General features: G+C 37.9%; 4 protein-coding genes across 4 annotated transcripts; 1 reads left to right on the top strand and 3 right to left on the bottom strand.

Moving 5' to 3' along the window:
- Positions 1-100: 100 nt before the first annotated feature.
- On the bottom strand, positions 101-2,064 carry GCK72_006431 (uncharacterized protein; the record flags this gene model as incomplete). The annotated part of the gene is made up of 8 exons (XM_003113427.2): positions 101-380; positions 720-827; positions 877-950; positions 1,150-1,277; positions 1,331-1,598; positions 1,649-1,770; positions 1,824-1,957; positions 2,003-2,064. 8 exons carry the CDS (start codon positions 2,062-2,064, stop codon positions 101-103), a joined length of 1,176 nt encoding a protein of 391 aa, XP_003113475.2.
- Positions 2,065-7,944: 5,880 nt separating this feature from the next.
- GCK72_006430 (uncharacterized protein) lies at positions 7,945-12,001 on the bottom strand (the record flags this gene model as incomplete). The annotated part of the gene is made up of 20 exons (XM_053725623.1): positions 7,945-8,006; positions 8,052-8,115; positions 8,161-8,530; positions 8,578-9,010; positions 9,058-9,303; positions 9,347-9,421; positions 9,739-9,798; positions 9,844-9,948; positions 9,997-10,165; positions 10,209-10,304; positions 10,350-10,592; positions 10,635-10,772; positions 10,816-10,893; positions 10,937-11,056; positions 11,101-11,232; positions 11,280-11,439; positions 11,483-11,547; positions 11,594-11,704; positions 11,747-11,828; positions 11,877-12,001. The coding sequence occupies 20 exons, from the start codon at positions 11,999-12,001 to the stop codon at positions 7,945-7,947; spliced, it is 2,934 nt and encodes a 977-aa protein (XP_053589817.1).
- A 599-nt stretch (positions 12,002-12,600) lies between these two features.
- Positions 12,601-13,918, top strand: GCK72_006429 (uncharacterized protein; the record flags this gene model as incomplete). The annotated part of the gene is made up of 7 exons (XM_053725622.1): positions 12,601-12,688; positions 12,742-12,786; positions 12,831-12,943; positions 12,987-13,179; positions 13,226-13,581; positions 13,630-13,691; positions 13,738-13,918. The coding sequence occupies 7 exons, from the start codon at positions 12,601-12,603 to the stop codon at positions 13,916-13,918; spliced, it is 1,038 nt and encodes a 345-aa protein (XP_053589816.1).
- Positions 13,919-14,117: 199 nt separating this feature from the next.
- GCK72_006428 (uncharacterized protein) lies at positions 14,118-17,125 on the bottom strand (the record flags this gene model as incomplete). Its single annotated transcript, XM_053725621.1, has 12 exons — positions 14,118-14,302; positions 14,364-14,780; positions 14,831-15,223; positions 15,267-15,440; positions 15,488-15,882; positions 15,929-16,169; positions 16,214-16,342; positions 16,397-16,496; positions 16,541-16,654; positions 16,702-16,802; positions 16,865-16,931; positions 16,979-17,125. 12 exons carry the CDS (start codon positions 17,123-17,125, stop codon positions 14,118-14,120), a joined length of 2,463 nt encoding a protein of 820 aa, XP_053589815.1.
- Positions 17,126-17,806: the final 681 nt, after the last annotated feature.

Genomic DNA, 17,806 nt, shown 5'->3' with positions numbered 1-17,806 from the left:
AAACTGAAAACAGAGTTGTACCCATTTGGTTATAACCCGTGATAAAACCGTAAAATGAAAGTAACAGAAGAGGAGTAATCACATAATACAAATAAAACTATCAGACCATATCGCCGTCCGATTCCTTTCTCGTCAGAATGCTAATCTTCGCTCGGACTCCAAACGGACTATTCGGTTCTTGGGAAACTGTAGATTCTTTTGGAGAACTTTGAAGAAAAGATGCTCCAGCTGCATCATCCATTGATCCTCCAATCGAACTTCGATATGAAATTGAATGAAGAACTTTCATTGATGGAGGTACTTGTTGTCGAAGACTTCGATTCGTTGATGGAGATGCCGCATGAGACATTGTTGATCGTTTCCGCCGTTCGGTAGCGAATCTGGAAACGAATCTTTGATTTCATATTTCTTTCCCCTGTCTATATATTTTATTCTAAGTCATCAAAGTTCTCAAAAAGAAGAAGCCGTTCCCTTTTTTCCTCTAACTTTTCTCACCTGACCATTTGTTATTATTAAGTGAATAGAATATGCTCTCACGAGATGATCACAGAGAAAGGATGAATTCATTTCCCGGTGTCTTTTCGACTAATGAGATTAACCTCTATGTATTGAATACTATCAAATTAAGGGATTAGAGGGTGTTCATATGATTTTGTAAACAAATAAAAAAGAAGATTAGAAAGATTGTGAGGTCATCAGAGAAGAAGAAGAGATCATACCTAATAAGATTTCGAAGGTCTCGATTCATGACTGCGTAGAAAATCCAGTCGCCAGCGGCATTTGTAGAAGTAAGCCAGGTGGCAATGAAGATTAACCAACGAGTGAAACTGAAGAGATTAAAATGAGAGAGTTGGATCTTTGAAATGAAATGGTTACCTAAAATCACGGAAGTTACTGAATAATCGAATGCCAGCTGTCAGTTCTGATTGGATCGTATTGTCAGGAATAAACTGAAAATTTAAAAATTAGAAATTTCGAGTTATTTGTAAAATAGGATTTCAGATGTAACATCTAAAATCTCCGGACGATGCACTTCTTTTTTTGTTCTGTCTGCTTTTCTTTCGTTTTTTAAAAATCAAGATCAAAAGTACACTCTCATTTGCAAATTGGGATTTCAAATGAACTATTGAACTTTAAAAGATTACAAACCTGCATCAGTGACATTGGCAACCAGCAGACAACATGAAATACGCCAACTCGGACAATTGCAGCTGTCATCTCTCTCATGTATCGTGGTTCGTTCACAAGAGATTCACGCACTCGAGAATTTGCTTGTACTGAAATTTTTTGAATGAGTTGAGTATGTTAAGATATTTCAGAAAAAGCTTACCTCTAGCTCTTCTTTTCGTGAATTTCCTTCTGACATGCCTCACTATTTGAGAATAATTCAAAGAAATAATAGTGAGATCCACAAGAAAAGCGACAGCAGTTAAGTAAGCAGCCACACGTGGAATCGCTTTTCCACGATACGATCGAACACAATTCATTCCGTCCGTTGATACAGTAACCGAATTGATTTGAACTATAATTGCACCAATTACGAGGCCAACAAATATAGATGCTCCGATTGGAGTGGCATTCACGAATTGACGGCGAACCTGAGAATTTCAGATTTTATAGATTTGAAATAGAATGAATAGAACTATACCTCACTACAAAAAGGTTTTCGTATTGTAATATATCTTTCTATTGAAATGCATGAAAGTACTGTAAGTGAAGTGATTTTTACACTGTTCTCAAGTACAAACATTGCTCGACAACTGTTTGAATCTGGAAATTGATGAAATGAATGAAACATTTTGAGTCTGAGAAAAAAGACTTACCGAGCATAAAATGTGGTAAAAAATGATAGAGTGATCTGACTAGAAGAGCCATTAAAACTGTCAAATCAATTACTGCTAGGACTGAAATGTAGGCTCGCAACCGATCTGATGGCGAACTTCGAGACATCAGGGATCTGGAATTGAATTGATTTTATTTGATATCCTGAAGAAAAGCTCACTTTGGCTTTCGACTTCTGGCTACTGAACAAACGACCCATATATTGCCAAATATGCCGGTCATGACTGTGGCTAAATAGAGAAAACCGACAAAATATGGAGACATCATCCCCTTCTCTGGAAATAATAAAATGAGTGGTGGTCAAGAGAAAAAAGAAGGGAAAAGTTAGGTAATCAGAGTCGTAAATCACAAGAGAAAGGCTGAAAATAAGTTTTGAAATTGAAAAGTAAATAAAGTCGATACGGAGACTGAAAACGAACATTGAATCGAGAAAAGAAGACCTTCATGGATCGGGGAAAAAAAGGAGATGTTGGTTGAGGCGGGGGAGAAAATTGAGGGTGGGAGGATTAGTATCCATGAGAGGCTACAAGAAGCTGGAAGAGTGAGAAGAAGAGAGATAGAGCACGTCAGTAAAAAAATAATATGTATATCGATAAAACCAAAGTGACACGTCACAAAATTATAGGTTAGAGGTGGTTTCAGATAGGACACACGCTATGTTTCTAAGGAAGAAAATCATTATTTTACAAGAAAAGGAAATGTTCTTATAATTAGGTTTTTGGAAAACAGAATACCCTTCAATTTGGCTGGAAATAATCTAATTGTAATTTTGGAAATGTTAGTTGTAATTCAGAAAACAGTTGATTTTAGAACACTGAGAACAGAAAAATGCTGAAATTCGGTTAAGACGACTCAAATTTCTATAAAATATGTCAGACATTACTCGTCTCAATTTGCGTATTTCTGAGCAAGTCTTTTCTAGATGATCTCTCGAGAAAATGCATAATTTTATGCAGAACGTTTTGTTTTTTCCCTCTTTCAAAAATTTGAATTTTGAGGATAAAAGAAGAGAAAAAGGGTTAAAACAGATAGGATAGGCTACAAAGGAATTGAGATCAGAAACTAAAAATGAAATCCACAGTTTTTGCAGGAATTATACTCTTATTTTGGAAGGAAAGAAAGAGGTGGGAAGAGGAATTTCAAACTGATGTAAGCTTTTTTCGAATGAATTCTGATCGAAAATAAATGAAAAATCTTCTTTGAAAGCAGCACAGATCTTGAGGATTTTAGCAGTTTCAGACATGCTTAACGCCTTGTTTTGGAAAACCAAAATGAATCATTTTATGCTGGAAATTTGCAGTTTGTACTAAGAGAACAATGGAAGACTATGTATAAAAATCAATTATGACTGACTTCTTCTCCAATAATTTGAGAAGAAGAAGATCAATCTACGGGGGGATTAGATAAGAAATGAATAAGAGAGACGCAGAAATAATGATAAGAAATAGGAAGAAAAAGAAGACTTCTTAATCTGATTGATTCAGATGAACGGCAAGTTTAGAGAACTCTCTTTAAGGGGAGATAAAGGAAGTTATGAAGTTGGAAAAGGAGAAGAAAAAGGGAATGGAGATAGAAGATGTAGATGGAGAAGAAGGGCAATAATCAAATTGTTCATGTCTGAATGAAGAGTGAAGAAATGAAACAAAAAGAAATCAATTGATTCTTATTTTGAGATTTTGAAAATGTTGAAAATGTCTATTCAGAATTATTCTACAAAAAAACAAAAAGAAGAAAAACGAAAAAAGGATTGAAGGAAGTGTTTTGAGACACTTGTGTTCTTTGACCGAATCTTCAAAAGTGTTCAAAATCACAAATTAGATTTGTTCCGCGTTAAACGACAAGAACTTTTCCTATTCTATCTCTCTGAAATCGGTTGTCTGAATCTGAATTCGAACGTTAAAATTTGGGAAGACGAGTCAAATTTAGCTGCAAAAGTTAAAACAATTAAGTAATTAATTCATCAACGAAAGCAGCAAAAAAAAGCAAAAAAGAAGAATTATTATTATTGAGAGGCACGTGTTTGAGTGTGACGATGAGACACTCTTCTTCAGTTTTGCTCACTATCAGATTAGTATGCGAAGGGATTTTTAGAGGAGTTTTTTTATTGGAGAGATGGTGGACGACACCCGATGACACTCTCCAGTTCAAGACACTATAAATACGAGTGAATCACTTAAAATGATGACTTGAAAAATAAAGAGATGAGCTGAAAATAAGAAGTAGCTCAATTGAGAGAGGAAGAGTTCGTCCGGAAGGAAGGAAAAGGCGGAGATTTGCAACTTTTATGAATGAAGAGGTTAGAAGAAGAAGAAGAAGCATTCGGGGAGGCCGGAAATTAGGGATCGGAAGCGGAGGAGTCGTCGAATGATATTTATAGTGACAGGAAGGATAAGTTTAGAAATACACGAATCAAAAAAAAGAAGAAAAAAGGAAAAGGAGAAGGTGGGTGGGATGATTATAATTGCAGATGTTCACTTTTTAATCGATGAATTTTACAAAGACGAGGAGATGGAAGAGATGCTGTTGAGGTGTGATGCGATATGAAAACCAATTTCGTAAATTATGAGCCCACAAATCAGAAATGCTGGATTTACTGGAGAATGTTCCTTCTCTAAATCTCTAAATCAGCACCTTCCATTTTTGATATTAAATCTAGGACATCAGTGAATTTGTCCCAGTTACAGTACCCAATGAAAAAAGTTGATCTTGTTATAATTATCTCCAACCCCGCAAACTGCTGCATCTCACAGGTAGTGCCCAAGTTGTAAATATGATTTTTTGTTTGTTCGTTTCTAAGTTTTTAGTCCTCGAATTATAGCTTCTTCTCCTTTTTTCTTGGAATGATAAAAGAAGCTTGAAATCAAAAACGAAAAGACCTTGAACATAAGAATTTAGAATTGAAAATATGGAATAATCAGATTAATCCATTAGAACTCAAAACCAAAATTTCAGACTTGTCTGTCCTTGTTTCAGCTAAAAACAAATGAAATCTAGCTCAAAAAGATGCCGATCGAGATATTAAAAACGTCTGAATCTATTTCATTTTTTGACATTTTGAAAGGTTTCGTTTCCAAAAAAGCATTTGATACCGATCGTCACTAGAAGTATTTCGTATTAAAACACATGCTTTGTTCATTGAATTCTTTTCTATTTTTAAGTTGATTTTTCAGATGAATTAGGTTGAATGAGGAAGAAGTGGAAATTGGAAGTGAAAAAGGAAATTCAGAAAGAAGTTTTTTTCCTGATCAAGATAAATTCACTACATATTTTGAATATTATAAACCGAAAATTGTATTGTTCTGATACGAATTCCAGAGCCAAAATTGTAGAAATACGCACAAACGAACTCATTTTCCAACTGGTGGATCCATCAACATCTGCTTCTGATGACCTCATTCCAGTCAAGTTGAATCCACGTCAACAACAACAACTAGAAGTTGACGTGGAAATCAAGTGCAAACTGCAGAGAAAAGTAAGCAAAACAGAAGAAGTGTCTTCCTTCAAAACACAGATTATATCATCTCTCATATCACGATTCCACGTGAATCTCTATGTCTGCGTATCCACGTATTCGATATCATTCTGATAAAATCCTGACATAAATGTCGGCTATTTGGGATTAGAAAAAGGGTCGATGAGAAGAAAATGATGGATAAAAAACACAAAAAATCACATTTGAATTTGAAATAAAAAAGGAGAAGACAATGAAAAAATAGAGAAATAATTGGAAGACGCAGATGGGAAAAGCATGGATGCAACAATTAAAGTTTACCTTTCCTTTTTTGTAAATGTCCTTTAAACAATCAGGGTCGTCTTCTCCTCTTTTGATAAGAGACGAGACAAAGGGAGTGAAGACAACAGTTTGTATTTATAAGACCTCCTCCAAAAGGTTATTGTCACTTACATTTATGATTTCTGATTCATTTCTTTTCTTCTTTTTAGTCATTCAAGCTACAAATTGGAAATAGATTGGAAAAGAACACCGGAAACCGACTACTGTTTGCATAGGAACATAATAAAAAACACGATGGAAAATTAGATGTTTGGAGTGTGAGAGATAGGAAAGAAGTCATTATTTATGATAATAACTTTTGAAATAATCAAGAAGGAGTCTTGGTTCTTCCTAGAACTGTGGTAGTCACCCTTAAATTTCAAACAGTTTCACAAGGGAAGTCCTCGAAGTGTCCTCTTTCAAACTACTCAAGAATTTGGCACTTGATACTTTCGAGTCCGTAGAATCCGAATATGAAATAAAATTCTGCTAAATCCTTCTGTAATCCGAGTTATGAGCCAACAAACTTGGTGATATGTTTGGGTAGACAGTCCTGCAGACCGCGTATCACCCAAAAAAGCCTTACCATGTGAAAAGTTGGCTCATAACTCCGTTCACAGAGGGATTTAGCAGAATTTTATTTCAGATTCGGAATTTACGGACTCGAAAGTATCAGGTGCCAAATTCAGGAGTCGTTTGAAAGCGGACACTTCGAGGACTTCCCTTGTCAGGGCTCGACGTCTTTGTCGGTTTTCAGGTCAAATTGTAATTGGGTTACTGTAGTTATCCGTTGCGAGGAATTGATATTTTGATGAAAATTCAAACAAAGCCTACAGTACTCTCATTGTCAAACTATGAACTAATTCATTCAAACTCTGACCCCAAAACACTGAATATATCCAAGACTCTTTCCTCAAAAAAGTTCATCGAGCGTACGCAATTCTGCTCATTTGATGAGCAAACGTTAACGTGATGAGATCAAATTCATACTACGTTTTTATGTTCGATATCTCAAAACATTTATCATGAAAACCTTAAAAAGGGAAATAGACTAACTTTTATCAAGAGAATGAATGAGAAGAAGCCAAAATGGATTTCCCTCATCAATAAAGAATCAGGTTGTTCAACTTGAGTGTCTGTCTTCGGTAGAATTGAGGTAATTATTTATTTTCTTTTTACAACAAATATTTCAAAAATGCTTCTGAATTGAATAGGGTTGTAATCCAAGAAAGCATTCCGAATTAACCCTAGAAACGGAAATCTGAATGAAATTCACGAGAAACTGCTGACATCACACCTCTTTTTTCAGTATAAATATTGAAAAAAAAAAACAAGACATCGTTTGGAAATAAGAAATATTTTTTGGTAGTGAAAATATGGAGAAGAAGAAGAAGAAACGGATGAAGTGAGTAGAGTCAGGCGGTCGACGATTGGCTCATTTCGAACAATAATTGCCTCCAATGGACCGTCCGTTTTGAGAGAAAAATGAATGAGACTCACTTTACGACAGTACGGAGAATATATGAATCGATTGAAGAGGAAGAAAGAGTTTGTATTGTGGCAGTTGTCTGGAAACCAGAACACAAACATATAATCAAAGCAATTGCTCTTTTGTAACGATGCATCCTATCTTTATATGAAAACACTATTCTTCGTCTCCATAATAGTGAAACGTATATCAGAAAATTGTCATTTCTTCATAGCACAACAAGGAATATGTCCTTGAAGAAGCGAATGCTGAACTGTGATAAGACGTGATTGTGTATCTTCCGAGTCAGTTCATTTGTAAATCGAACCGTAGAGGCAATTGTTATAATTTGATAATTAAATCCAAGTTGAATGACAGAAAAAATGTAAATAAAAGAAGTAACGCATGCATCCATAGACCGAAAAATATGATAAACAAGCAGAAAATGTAGATATGATAGAAAACCGGGGAAAATAAGATCAGGGAACAAGGTGACTGTAAAAAGGCAATGGTTTGTGTTCCGAGAAGAACAATGTGTCATCAATAGCATAGGAAGGGGAAAGTATCGGAGCACAAGAAATTCGAATTTCATCAAATATTCTCATTTTTCTCCCTGGTCGCTGCTACCTAGGCTTTCATCTTTTGCAAAAGGAAAGAAACGAAAACAGAGAAGATGTGCGGAATGGAGAGGTGAACACAATGAACAAGGGAAAAAAGAAATGTAAAGTGGGAACGGGTAAAATAGAGAACGGCAAAACATCAACCATCACTTCGATGGGATGCATCAAGGTTTTGACCGCAAACAATGATTAGTAGGATAAAATGGTTGATAGGCATCACGTAGAGCAACGAATGATACAAATTATCGAATATTGTCAGTAGACTGATCGTTACGGAAAGCATAATCCAATGGGGAAGTATCGTCTGAAATTATTACATCAGCTTCGCATTTTAAATGTGTACGCTTACCAAGAGATCGTTCCTGCACCAAGTTGGTTTCCATGTTTCTTTCTTTGAAAGCAGATGCAGCCAGCTACAAACAAATACTTAATGAAAAGTTAACAAATATATTACCCACTTCTCTTTCTTTGTCATTCAGAACGTCATTAAATTGCCGCTCGTGAATACGTGGTAATTGCTCGCTAGATTCGCGAACACTTGCTATCAGTTTCATTGGATCGATTCTGTATTGTCTGGAGCCGAAAGACGGACCCATGTCAGTATATTTGTCTTCATCTATCGGCTCTCCTGTGAATTTGTCTTTGTGCTCAAGATTGATTTTGGCGTACTCCTTTTCGTTTCGAGACCGTGGTTCCAACATTGTTTTAGTCACTCCTGCTCCGGGTAATTTCTTGAAGCTATCAATGGAACGGGATGGCTGAGTGATGGTTTGATCGGTGACACTATAGGCACAATCGGAATCTGTCAGCCGAGCAATTTGATCGTCCCTATAAGAAAACGAATTGGATTATATTCAAAACGATCGATAAGCTACCTTTCGATAAAACAACTCACTGCTCTCGATCGTTTTTTCGGGTCATTTACATTGACATTGGAAATAAACTTTTGAACGAAGTCACCATCGACCAACCCGCTTCCGAAACCACTCTGTGGGTATGCTCGCTCGTCGACTTGAGGTGAGTCATGTGTGAAAAGACGTTCTTGATCCAAATCAACCTCGTTAGGCTTCAACTTGAGATGGTGTGTTGATTGGAATTGTAGCTGATCTGTTGATGCAGGACGATCAGTAGAACCAGCCGATCCGACATGAAAATCATAGTCACGAGAAGTGCTAGCGGGACGGAAATCTTTTTGGAAATTTTGATTTCGCCGGGCATTAATATCCCCACGGCTTCCCGTCTTCCAACGCATATTATCGTCTTTCGAGTATCTCTGATTGTGCCGTGAAAATTGACGATCGAATCCGCCTATAAACAAGTAAATGTATTTTCGAATTTGTGCAACTATTTCTAACGGTCTTCATAGCTTCCAACAGTTGGTTCGTCACCACTTGTTGATGTTCGTCTTGAACCAGATCGTGTTGAACTGCGGGCATCGTCATCCCGGATTTGCTCATAACCCCGTCTCGGACGATGAGTTGATGAAGAGTAGTGATGGGAACCGCCAGAAGAGGGGCGATTCATCATCCTCGTTGGTTTTCTATTAGAATTTGTTTGGTGTCCTGAGGTAGAGGTTTCCTGTCGATTTGTGGAGCGATCAACTGTAAGTCAATAATTAATTCGTGCATTCAAGAAACTAACAACCTTCGCTGATAGGAATGCCCGGATATTGGAAAAAGTTGGGATCAATCGGATGATACGGAAAGCATATTGGTGCACCTGAAATAGCAAAATTCAATAAGAAGTACTGGGATATTGTCAATTTCAGTATGAAGCAATGCTTTATTGTTGCTAACGTTCGCAAAAATCATAACAACCGGGTGGAAAAGACAAATTGAACAGTGATGGTAAGGAAGCATGAAAGAACTCGGTGGCTTAAAACTGTCCAGAACTTAGCAAATTTTCACGAAAAAGCTCATTTCACACGACGAATGTTACACGATGAGAAATTTACGACAAGAATTCAAAAGTTCAGCTCAAATAAGTTTGTGGAACCACGTAAGGAAGTTGGTAAAAGTTTGAAGAATAATGCGCACCGGTTCCTTGATCAAATACAATCGGGTAGGCGAAGGGTACGGGTTGAAGCAAGGGTGAACCTAAGAAAAAACGAATATTTATGGGAGAAAGCTGAGCAAACGAACCTTTCATGAGAGCATGAGCCTGTTGTTGTTGCATCATGATCATTTGGGTCAATTGGGAATGAGTAATAGGATCCGTAAACATCTGCATGGGGTGATAAGGTTGAGCTATAAAACAATAAACGTAGTTTTTGCAAATCGGCGGACTATACATACTGATGCATTCTGAAACCGACGACACTCTTGGCTGAGATCTTGTTGGAACGATGGGAACATCACTGCTTGATTTCCCCTTCGGGAACCCTTGTTTCGACTGAGAGGAAGTTACGGAAGTACTTCTGTGACGACGATGGCTGGCAGAAGAATCTGATGACTCCCCACGGCACTAAATTAGATCAGGTCGCATATGATCTTCAACGGGGACTTACGAGCAGAAGGAAAAAAAGGAATCCTTGTGGGAGACATCGATGCCAAATAGACTTATCGTAATCTGTTGGTTGAGGAGCTACGACTTCGATTTTTTTCTGTGAGATGAACATGAGACGATTAGAAAGCATAAGTCAACTCACAGCGAGAACTTTCTGATAGGCTGTATACATGTGTTTGATGTTGAACTCTTTCGAACGAAGGCTGGCCCAATGTAAAGGTACTTCGTCTGACAATAGTTCACTAGGCTCATAAACTGATGGAGTCATTTTGAACATTATTCTACTTTCCTCAATCAACACATGAATACATCGATCTGCAAGCTCACTTTGGGCAGCCATATCAGTGTTTGCCATGTTGAAACAAATCGAAACAGGCAGCAGATCCTGAAGTTAAAGATGAATGACTTTTCTCCCATTAGTTCCTACCATCAGATACTTTCTTGCTTCCAAAACGTTCTCCACAGTTCCATTGATCGTTATGGTGAACAAATTTCCTCGAATGTCCTCTTTCGTGTTGTAACCGGGGTAACTGATTCTTACATTTGTGCGTTGCTCGATTAATGGCTGAAATGGTAATGTTTTGAACGTCGGAGCGTGCACACTAAACCATGAGAAGAGCAGTTCCCGGTGTCCCGACGACATGTTCAACATGGAAAGTGGACAAAGTGAAGTGCAGTGAGAAGATCTGTAGGCAATATTTTAGACGAGCGGTGTATATGCGTTCTCACATGTTTCCGTTGCAGCTCATTCCCGTAGGCCTTCTTAAGGATCATATTTGCTGCTTGGATCAGTTCATGCTCGTTTTTCGTACGGCTGGTGAAACGGAGGTGAGGCAATGCTTCGCCATTCTGACAAAGATATGTTATATTCAGCATCTTTATGACGATCAAACCTTTTCTGATGAGGAAGTAAGGAAGAACATATCCACATTTTGAATGGGATTTTGTTCAGCGAAAGCCTGGAGTTCGGACTGAGATACTTTTAGATCTTGCAGTGACATGATTATGGACACATGACAATTATCCTAAACAAAATAACGTTCGAGAGATAAATACTTTACTAGACGCATACTCTCATCAACTTTCGAGCTTTATCCACATCACTGTAATGCCCGGTGATTGTTATTTGCTGGACGAAGGGATCATGAGATGATTCAGAGCGATCAGGAAATTGAATCAGAGTGTTAGTTTGCTGCATGATCGAAGCAACGTTTTCGTGATTTCCATAATCACTGAAAGATAGTAGTTTTTGTGTGATGCTTTTTGCAAACTCACTTTGTCATTAAGGAATAATACTGGGCCTCGAACTCCAGGCTGAGGGTTACTCTAGTGGGGTTAATCTCGATCTGAAAAAAAACAATATTGAGTTATTTGGAGTCCACTAGCCATTGGAATTTTCGACGGTAGAGGAAGTCCGTTAGCTCTGAGTTGATGAATAAATGCTTCACGCTTTGTATTGAACGAAACTTGACGTCGTTGATTAGCGTCTTCTGCCATCTGAAAATAAATTTTTAAGGGGACCATCTTTGCTTTTCTTACTTTTGCAGACTGTTGACAGCCGTGGTAGAAGTTTTCGGGATTCACGATTATGTCTTTCAGCGCAGGTGAAACGAACAACCTTCTGAAACTTAATAGGTTTAATACAGTTTCTACTATTCAAATTCCCAACCTAGTAGAGGCCACGTCCTCGGCCATATGAAGACGTGTGGTAGAATCATATTCAACCTCAGAACGCACGAACGGATCAAAGGAGGCTGGCTCGTCAGCCTCGCCTTCTTTACTTTGCTCGCCCATCTGCAAAAACTGTGTTAAATGAACTTTAAGAGGATGAATAGGAAATAAAAGCAGTCTCTTCATTAATGTCATCAATACTGAATAGGAGAAAATTGTTTGTCGCAGTTTCAAAGTAGGCAGTTTATGTACCGAAAGTGTTTCCAGTACTGTTTACCATGACAGCTAAAACATAATCGCAACGACAAAGATGAAACAACAAAAACATTGTGAAATGCCAACACGAATGTTTCGAGCCGCAAGATTCAAATTTTCCGAAATCGTGATGAGACCAAAACGAATTTTGCTATGCGTCTTTTTCTGAAAAGTTTTCTGGTTACTGTACTTCTCTTCTTATTTTGATATGAACTGTTCCACATATTGTTCTAGGTGATCGTTTATTATTTTTTACAGATTATGAAGTCTTATATTTTTTTCCACATTGTTTTTGCCGATTCTATTCCTCAGAATTTCTTTTTCAGAATTTTCGCTCTTCGCTGAATTCTGAACAATTACGGTGTTCATGTCTGCAAACACAGCATTGACATAATGTGCATTAAATGACGCGCAAACTCTCTTAAGACTTTTCACACCCACCTCCAGCTTGATTTTGACGTTCGAAAATGGACGAGGAAACTTCTCGTTCGTCGCTTACCGACGAAGAAGATTATGTCGATGATAATGATAACGATAATGGAGAAGACTACGAAGGTTTGTAAATTAAAATTTTGTCAAATATGTTCTGGTTTCAGCGACGATTGAAGAAGAGGAGCTACTAGACGAAGGTGATTACGCTGATGAGTTGAAAGGTTTGTTTTGTTGGTAAAGACAGAAAAACACGAAATTATTTCAGATCTTGAAGACGAAGGTGAAATGACAATTGAGGAACTTCAACGCAAGTACGGATATCACCCACCGACAGAAGTCGCATCTAACACCGGACCCGCTGAAAACGGTGAAGCAGAGGTATTAAAAATATTTATAGTTTAAATTAAGAAATTGTTTTCAGACTACTGGAGAATCTAGTTCCGCAGCTCATGACCACTATGACCCAACTATTCTCGATTTCGGAAATTCTCAAAGTGGTTACGATGACGATGATGATGACTACGCTCCTCCAGATCCATGGAAACGAACTATTCGTGTGGACCCAGTCCTTTTTCAAGCCGATGTTCCAGATTTCGAAAAATCCTCATCTCAAGGTCTGAGAACCCGTTAAAATACTTCAACGATGCACGATCGTTTCAGACTCCAACACTCGAGATGAAGACATCGTTTTGTGGTCTACTAACAAGCCAAATCAACCAAATGACGAAGTTCTAAATAATTACTTAAAGGATATTGTGGATTTGAGAAAGACGCATGAGCAGTCCGTTCCACCAGCTGGTTGCGAGGCTCGCGATGATGAAGATGCATTGTGCGCTTTGTATCGTAATAACTTTGACACTGAGAAAGCGAAAGAATCATTCCCATTCCCACATATAAATGCTCCATTCCGTACTGTTCGTCCAGATGCTCTGGGATTTTCTGAAGAAGAAAGCAGAATATTCGAGGAATCTCTTCAAATGTATGGAAAAGATTTCTCATTAATCACAAAAATGCGGGTAAGATGAATGTCAAAAAATATACTCATATATAAGTTTAATTTTCAGATGCCATACCGAAAAGTGGGAGAATTGATTGAATACTATTATCAATGGAAATTAACACCTGCGTAAGTCTTGAAAATGAAGTTCATTCAATCATTAATTCCAATTCAGATACCGTGTATGGAGAGATGCTCACCCACAACACGTTCCTGTCGTCCAACCGCATCTTTCTACTGCATGGCATCAACAATCATCTGATCATGAAGCACACCCCCATGGACCAACTTCCTTTGCTGGAGCGTCATTTTCCGAGCCGTCAACTTCTGAAGAATCAACTACTCTAACAAACTAATACCAAAGCTATAAACTAGGGAACTCTGTCAATTATTCTCCCCATCGAAGCATTTATTATTTTGATCTCTACTCTTATCCGATTATCTCAATTAGACCCCTGAAAATATAATTAAATTCAATCTTTTATATATTCTGAACTCAATTATGAAAAGTGTGAAACAAGATTAAACATTTTGTTATAAAAATTGTAAAATTAATCAACACTGATGGCGACCCGTACACTGTCGGACTTCGGTCTCAGCCTCATCACATTCGATCTCTTCCCAATCATCATTCCTGGCTCGTATTACTCTTCTTCTTCTAGTTTGGGAACCTTCACCACAGGAAACCGAACATGGAGACCAACGAGACCACGGTCCAACTTGACATGTCAGTTTTACTGCTGAAAATTTTTGCATTGCAAAAAAAGTTATCAAAAAACAATTTCTCAAGAAGAAACGTACGACATGGTCTCAATCGGCATTGTAGCTCCTGCATGAGATGCTCCGAACAATGTTGTCCTCCATTTCTGGCCAGTTTCACAACACTTCGACTTCTCGTTTTCTTTCCACGTCCACAACTGACAGAGCATGATCCCCAAGCAGTCCATTTCGAGACTTCACAATCAACTCTTTCCCCTCCATCGTCAACTTGATCACCTCCGAAATCTTCCAACAATTGATTATTTGGAATCAGTGACTTTGTTTTCTCATAGCCCGGAAGACATATTTGTTTGCATTCCTCTTCAGTTTCAAATTGATTTCTGTTTCCTTTGCAACCAGTGAAAATGAATCTTTCACACTGCGTCTTCTCATGATTATACCAGTAACGAGGGAAACTTCCAGCACATTGTCCAGCTTGTTTCTCTTCTTGACAAATCTCTGAAATCAAATTTTCTTCATTTTTCTAGTTATCATATGGTCAAACAAACCCTCTGAATTAATCTCAATAAATCGCCGACAAGACTGCATTACACACGTGTCCTTCTCTTGTAAATTGACATGCATACACCGTTTTTCATGTTCAGAATAAAAGAACAATCTGGTTCTGACACGAACTCCTTCATCACAAGAAGCAGAGCATGGTGACCAATCAGACCATGCTGTTGTCTTACATAATGGATCCGGAGTCACATTACAATCATCTCCGTTCTCTCCTACACATATATCTTTTCGTTCCAATTCCACACTACAGTCTCCTGCTTTTGTCGCTGGATTCAGGAATGTTCGATTGCGACTCCTCATTCCATGACCACATTGAACACTGCAATCGCCCCAAGCACCCCATGAACTGACTTGACATTTTGAACTGAATGCTTCGGAATCTGAAAACACAAAGTTGAAAATCAGGTTTGACGGTTTGCATACTTTCGCATTCATTGATCTTCGCGTTACAAAACTGTTTTTCAGTGGTTTGTCTGTGGCAATGGAAGACTTGAGCCTTAATTGGAAACACATAAACACGACTACGAATTCTGATTCCTTTTCCACAAGTTGCTGAGCACAAACTCCATGGTTCCCATTGAGTCATCATACACTCTCCTGTAAGAAATAACGAATTGCCCCCATCCATTTCTCTCAATTCTTACTTCTATCTTTATACTCTTCATCTTCACTTGTATTCGTGATATTGTGGGCTTCTGCTTTATAAATATCATCTGATTTACACTCAGAAGATGTCAGATTCTTCCTTCTCAAAACAACCTTTGCAAGAGTTGGAATAGTATCTGAATTCTGATTGTAAAATGGGCTCAGCGGATTCAATTTTGTAGTGATCCAGTGAATTGGTTCACGTGGTTCGGTTGGTGCATTTGGACTCATATAAGCAGGTCCAGAGTCGGTTCCAGCATCGAACGGCTGCAATTCAAATGTCCTCTCCTCAACCCAAGTACAGTCAGGGAGACAGAGATTGACGGATGAGAGACCGACACACCAATCAGGAGATGGGCCAAACATTGTGGCGAGGGACACAAAGTGATGGTATCTGCAATTAGAGAATTCTCAATTTCATTGGATTTTTTGAGATTCACTTATTGACGACGAATTGAGATTTAGTAGTTCCCTGAACATCTGGAAACCACAATCCCTTGACCTTCATCAGACTTCTAACTTCCGATGCCTTTGCCTTTGCCTCTCCTTCCGCTTTATAAGTGTTTCCCCATTCAGCAATTTCTTTCATTCCGTCAGTTGAAATTCCACCGATTTCCCATAAAGAATAGTTTGAAGAGTGAGAAGATCCTAACATATCAGTGAAATGAGTCAAATGTTCCACTGAAAACTTTGAGTTAGAGCAGCTGTAGGTTGTGTTGACTCACGTGTTGGATAGTCTTTTGGATGGGTATTCTTGCTCCAGATTCCAGTAAATTCTAGATCATATTGAGCAATATCACACGCACAACACGTGGCGGATGGATCATCGACAGCCTTCAGAATTTGGGTTCCTTCTGGAACCAATTGGTTTAATTATTTGGACTTTTGAACTTTGAAAATCAACTCACGCTGAACACAAAATTTCAGAGTGAGACCCTCTGCTTCTGTAAACCAAACATACTTGGTTTCAATAACAGATGCTCGGAACATGACACATCCAGTTGATACCTGAAAAACTTTTTTTTTAAGTAAAAATGTATCAATGAACTCACTTCAGGAGCTTTCCACATCATATGAACAGAAGTCTTCGATTTCAAATTTGCATGAGAGACACCAGAACGGCGACATCCTGGAGAGATTCTTGCGTCTCCATGTCCTTTGACTACCTTGAAAAATAAAATCTTAATTTCAGATAATCTGAAGTCAAATTTACCTCCCATGAACCAGCGGATGTGTTATCTTCAAAAAGAGAAGAAATCACGAATCCACGGAATGTTTTCACTGTGTATTGAGTTCTCCAACCACGAATTGACACTGAGTATTTAAATTAATAAATTGTATTTTGATTTCATAAATTCTGGATCATATTGAATTACCTTTATATACTTCTCCGGGAACAAATCCTTTTGTCGTATCCATTGATTTAGTGGAGGTTCCATTAATCTCAAAATCTCTTTTATTCTTCTACCTCGATATTTTAAATAACTCACTTCAATTAAATATCCATTACTTCCTGGACTAACTTCACCTTTCGCTTCATACGGTCTAATTGTACACTTTGTTTCGTCACCATTGCCAGGTGATACAAATAAAAAAAGAAGTAGTATCAATTGCAAAGTTGCGACGAATCGCAACATTGTCGGATCTCCGAATGCAAGTAACAAACGGAGGGGATAAGAAGAGCCCGAATGTGCTCAAGAGATGAAGACACAGCTGTCTTCGCCTCATTATTTATTACCCTCTGGGTCTGACCTTTCGATAAAGTTCTAGAGGTGTACGAGACGGCAAGGGACCAAATTGATGAGTCAAAAAGTGATTGGATGGAGTCGGAAACATTTGAATGAGTTATGTCACTTTTATGATCTAAATGTGGTATGGAAAAATTTATTTCTTGAAAATATGGGAGGGAAACTTGCCCACAAGGCAGAGTTCCCAAGTTTTTGAAACAAACGGGAACAAAACTTGATGAAGTTAGGTAGTAGAAGTTTTATACAGTGAATGTTTTATTATGAAGTCCTCATATTTTTTGGTTATCAATCCACAGTATACAGTACCGGCCAAAAAAAAATAATATTTGGCGTTTTTCAGTTGAAAATGTCCTACTTTGAGAGTGTGTCAAAGTAAAACTAACTGTGCCACAAAATAACTTTTTATGGATCGAACAGACCAAGAGCTTCATTTTTGTAGTTGACAGTTTTTTTGTACGGACACTCCCTAGCAAGTTGCGTATCGACAAAGTAATTTCTCCCTCAAATCGATCCATTTCAGTGCAAAATAGACTGATTTTTGAGCTCTCCCCTAAAACTGACCATAACTCT

Source organism: Caenorhabditis remanei, chromosome II, assembly GCF_010183535.1.
Source record: "Caenorhabditis remanei strain PX506 chromosome II, whole genome shotgun sequence".
Classification (NCBI taxonomy): domain Eukaryota; kingdom Metazoa; phylum Nematoda; class Chromadorea; order Rhabditida; family Rhabditidae; genus Caenorhabditis; species Caenorhabditis remanei.
The sequence above is the reverse complement of the archived record's forward strand: the minus strand, read 5'-3'. Positions and strand labels throughout refer to the sequence as shown.